General features: G+C 42.5%; 1 protein-coding gene across 4 annotated transcripts in view; it reads right to left on the bottom strand.

Moving 5' to 3' along the window:
* Positions 1–4,831, bottom strand: part of tatdn2 (TatD DNase domain containing 2) — an 11,587-nt gene continuing 6,756 nt past the window's right edge. For 3 of the 4 annotated variants that reach the window (XM_038275195.1, XM_038275194.1, XM_038275196.1), the window contains 4 exons: positions 2,622–3,425; positions 2,359–2,486; positions 1,785–1,968; positions 1–1,262 (listed from right to left, as the gene is read on the bottom strand). In XM_038275195.1, coding sequence (XP_038131123.1) covers positions 1,122–1,262; positions 1,785–1,968; positions 2,359–2,486; positions 2,622–3,425 — 1,257 coding nt within the window. In that variant the 3' untranslated portion in view covers positions 1–1,121. The remainder of the gene's footprint in view (positions 1,263–1,784; positions 1,969–2,358; positions 2,487–2,621; positions 3,426–4,831) is intronic. The other variant, XM_038275193.1, reaches the window with a different exon arrangement.

Genomic DNA, 4,831 nt, shown 5'->3' with positions numbered 1-4,831 from the left:
CACATGCAAAGTAATTCTGCTCGAGTTTAAAAATATGGAAAATGAAATGCTCTGAATGCCCTCCAGACAGGCTGACATCCAGACTGATGTGATTAAAAATGTCACCATGAATCTTTAGCACATTTGTGTTTAGGATTTATCCTTTTTATGAATTTGTTCAAATATATATAAACTCCTTTCTAGTGTTTATGCTGCCTTTTAACTCCCACATCCAGCAATGTTATTCACTCTTTATTCCCAGAAGGAACTTAAGGGAACCAGAAAAATAAAAGCTTAAACACAGATCAGAAACAATGTTACACAACCATGTGTTCCAGATTTCTCTAACCAGCTCATATTCTGCTCTCATATCCCTGTTGTTATCCCTTTGGTATGTGCTGAAGCCTGTAGTAGACTCTGTTCTGATCTAAATCCTCTTTAAACAGGGCTTTATTAGGAACATTGATAAATGGAGAATCTATACGTTTTAAAGTATCTCTTAGCAACCCTGGAGCACAAGGAAGATGTCATACTACTACTTTAATGGCAAGCTAACCCATAAAAACATGCAACATGACTGATTGCGCCCAAAATAAAAAGCACTTAGAAGCAACTGTGTGGTGGAGAGGAGGGTTTTATAAAAGCTGGCTAATGGGGCATCCATCTCTGCACATGTTCTTCTAAAAATATGCTTCAACACACTTTTTCATCACTAATTCAAGTAAACAGAATAAACAGTCCATGTTAAAGGTATTTAATACTTCTCCAGCCAATTAAACCAAACTACACAGAAGGTAGACAAGATAAACAGACTGGAACAACTAATATTCAGCTGCATAGAAATCAATAAAAATTAAAAATATTTCTGAAATTAATTCACATAAGCAATTACCTAAAATGTAAACATTTTAATAGTTGTGTAGAGATTCATTTAAGGTTTTCATGAAAGCTTTTTAAACCTTTATTCTTTGACAAAAAATAAATTTAAAGATACTTTTTTTAAAATTTAAACCGCTTTTCTAGACGAACAAAAAAAAAACAAAAACGAGGGGCTTCTTAAACCTAAAACAAAACACAAACACAGAACAGTGTTTTTGTTGCAAAACAGCACTGTGTGAACTGATTGTTGTCCTGGTGTAGGATTATATGCCGTACAGCAGAGAGGTGTTGTTTCGGATGGTTTTGAGAACCGTAGCCTCGTCTTCCCCCTTCAGCCAGCTCAGCTCATGCAGGGTATGGATACCCATTCCTGGGTGAGAGAACAGGCACACATCTTTGCCAACCTGTTGGCAAATAAATCAGAATAAGTGTGAAATATAAGATAAATAGGGAAATAGACCATCTGCATTACAAGGCATCATAAATATTTTCCATCACAGCAAATCATCAAAAGTGGATAACTATGATTATGTGAATATCAATACTTCATGAAGGCATCCTCCATATCAGAATCAAAAAGTTGCACATTGGTGAGGAGAGCAAGAATCTAGAAATTAAATAAATTAATTCAAATCCAACCTAAAGGATACTTTATTCCAGATTATTACATTTTCACTGATCAGATTATTTCCTGCTTTTTTTAAACGAGTCTCAAATAATTACCTTATTGGAGGTACGCTATCTAAGATAAAAGTGTAATTTAACTATTTGTTTTAGGTGTAAAGACAAGGGACACATCTAAAAGTTGAGACTTCTGATTTTAAAGAAATTAAACCAGTTAATGAAATATCTGAACAAAAAGAAGGGCCATTGATGACTTCTTATTGTTTCCTTTAAAATGTTTTGGATCCCCAGTTCAAACATACCTGTCTTGGTAGGAAATAGGGAGCATCCGTCTCCAGAACAATACGGTTCAGAGGGATCCGGCGAACGGCGTTCCGGGCTTCCCTGGCCTTGCTGTAGGTGATCAGTGCTGTGAAGCCCACGTACAGGTTGGGGAACTCTGTGAGGAAGGGCTCGATCACTGAGTAACTGTTTGTGAAACAGTGTCTGAAAAACACAACATTTAAGACCTAATAAGACTTAAGGCTTAGAGCTTAGGGAGAGTCGTTAAAACACTATGAACTTGCTGAGGAAATACAAAAAGATCACCACAATGTTGAACAAGCTCATCGTTTCCAAATACTGTGTTTCTCTACTACTTGTCTAAAGCAAAGTTACGCAAAACAAAACGGGAAACATAATGGCCAACTTAAGTTTTTAATCTATCCTTAAAATGCTGGTCCTCCTCGGATGTATGGTGTATTATAGGAGTATAGTTAAAGCAGATTCAAAAAGGTAAGAAGTGGCAGAATTTTAGAGAAAATATGCAGGAATGAAACACAGAATATAAAATTCAACGAAGAGGAACCGTCAGAGTGAAGACATGCATTGTCCCACCTGTGAATTTTGTGATCTCTGGGCACACACTTCTTCATTATTTCCAGCAGGTCGTCATCTGCATCCCTGCAGTGGATCACCAGAGGTTTCTGCATGGTTACGGCCAAACGCAGCTGACGTTCAAACACCTTCGCACAGAGGTGTTAATCCGAATGTCAGAAAACATAGTTTATCCAATTCATTACAATCCACTGTGACTAAAAGTAAATGGACATAAAAAAATATATATTAATGTTTTTTTTCTTGGAAAATATAGAGCTTACTTGTTTTTGCCTTGAAGAGTCAGTGGAGTTTTTGTGGGAATAATCCAGGCCCATTTCACCAAATGCCACCGCTTTTGGATGCCTCATTGCCACCAGAATATTGTTTTCTTGAATATTTGAGTAACTTCTGGCAAAATGTGGATGGCAGCCAAATGCTCCCCATACCATGTCTTCAGAAAGCAAACCTTCCCACAAGGCCTCCTTCATCATGACATATGGGTTACAGAAGTTGGTGATGCAGCCTTGAAACTGGGGAGTGAAGCTGCTGCTGTAAACCTGCCTGAAGCGGCCGAACGTTCCTTTGAATCCAAGTTTTCCATAGAGCATGTCCAGATGACAATGTGTGTCGATGAAGCCAGCCTGAGAGTTACAGTCAGGGTAAGTGGTCCACAGAGGGTTAGCCCCTAAGGATAAACTTCTTTTGGAGGGGAAAACAGATGATGAGGAGGAGTGAGGGTGACGCATCGAAGTGAAGCAGTCACTTTGTCTACATGGCGCAACTGAATAAAGTGGCACATTGAGAGAGTCCGATGTACTGGTGCCAGTGGATGAGTAAAAATCCTGAGTGCTAGCTCTGAAGCGATTTAAAGGCTCCATGTTTGGTTGGTCCTGCTGCATGAATGAAACACAAACCTCCTTTATTTCTGGTAAAACGTAGGACTCCGTTCCATCTGAGGCTTCCTGCTCAGATTCGCCATCATTAACAGTAGGTGAAAAGGAGGCCGAAGACGTTGCCCCCAGAAAAGTTAGAGGAGTTTTTACAGTTAATTTACAGTTGGGGTTGGTCTCCACAAAAACAAGATCCTGAAACACAAAAAATTTAATAAATACAAAGTGCATCTCCCTTCAAGTCAGAGACACAATATTTAATGTATTTTGTTGGGACCTTATGAGGTTGACCAACACAAAGTAGTACATTACCACAGTGAGGAAAATAAGTATTTGAACACACTGTTATTTTACTTCTCTCACTTAGAAATCATGGAGGGATCTAAAATTTTCCTGCAAATAAGCATTTGAACACCTAAGAAAATCAATGTTAATATTTGGTACAATAGATTTTGTTTAAAGAGGTCAAACATTTCCTGTAGTTTTTCACCAGGTTTGCACAGACTACAGGAAGGATTTTGGCCACTCCTCCACACAAATCTTGTCTAGATCAGTCAGGTTTCTGGGCTATTGTTGAGAAACGCAGCGTTGACGTCCCTCCAAAGAGTCTCTATTGGTTTTAGGTTTGGAGACTGGCTAGGCCTCGCCAGAACCTTGATATGCTTCTTCCAGAGCCACTCTTTGGTTATCCTGGCTGTGTGCTTTAGGTCATTGTCATGTTGGAAGACCCAGCCTCGACCCATCTTAAACTGAGGGAAGGTCTCTCCCCGTCATGCTCTGCCCGCCTGAGAGGCCTCCTCCTCGGGGGAGGGTGCTGGGGAAGCCCCCTTGACCTCCAGGACTCTGGTTCTGTGGTAAAAAGGCACATTTCCTACAGGGTCCCAGGTTATTCATCCACAAAGCACACCCCCTGAGCCCGCCTGCAAAAGCCCTCCCTCCCTGCAGCTTGTGGAATACTGGTTCCAGGGGGGTCTCTCCCACTCATGCTCTGCCCGCCTGAGAGGCCTCCTCCTCGGACAGGCTGCTGGTGAAGCCCCCTTGACCTCCAGGAATCATGTTCTGTGTTAAATAGGCACATTTCCTCCATGCTCCGAGATTATTTACCCACAGAGCACACCCCTGAGCCCGCCTGCAAAAGCGGTGGGACTTAGGAAAATTTCAGAGCCAGACCCATGGTACAGCGGTGGGATTTAGAAAAATTCTTGATATCTGGACGGCTCCATGGGCCTTGGGGCCCACAGAACCGTCCCTGGACGGCCCGGCAGAGGCTCTGCCCGGCCTGACCGACACCCCTAGGCCCTCTGTCGGCCTGGAGCTCAGGACTCTGTCCTTTTGCACGCCTTTCGGACCCCTGGTACGGCAGGCTCCCAGCAGGGAGGGAGGGAGGCCCCGGAGGTCGGCCAACAAAAACTTGGATCGGGGGCTGACTTTCAGTAGATCGCAGCGATGGAGCTGCTCTGCTACGTACGAAACCCTGACCCAGAATCAGGTCGTCTGCAAGTCATTTAGCACCACGTTCTCCACAAACATGTGATGCGAGATCGGGGAGGGGTGACCATCGTCCGGCCACACCCCAGCCCAGTCTCGAGCGGCTCTCCTCA

The sequence above is a fragment of the Cyprinodon tularosa genome, unplaced genomic scaffold, assembly GCF_016077235.1.
Source record: "Cyprinodon tularosa strain WSP-4 unplaced genomic scaffold, ASM1607723v1 ctg95, whole genome shotgun sequence".
Taxonomy (NCBI): domain Eukaryota; kingdom Metazoa; phylum Chordata; class Actinopteri; order Cyprinodontiformes; family Cyprinodontidae; genus Cyprinodon; species Cyprinodon tularosa.
This window is presented reverse-complemented; position numbering and strand designations above follow the sequence as displayed.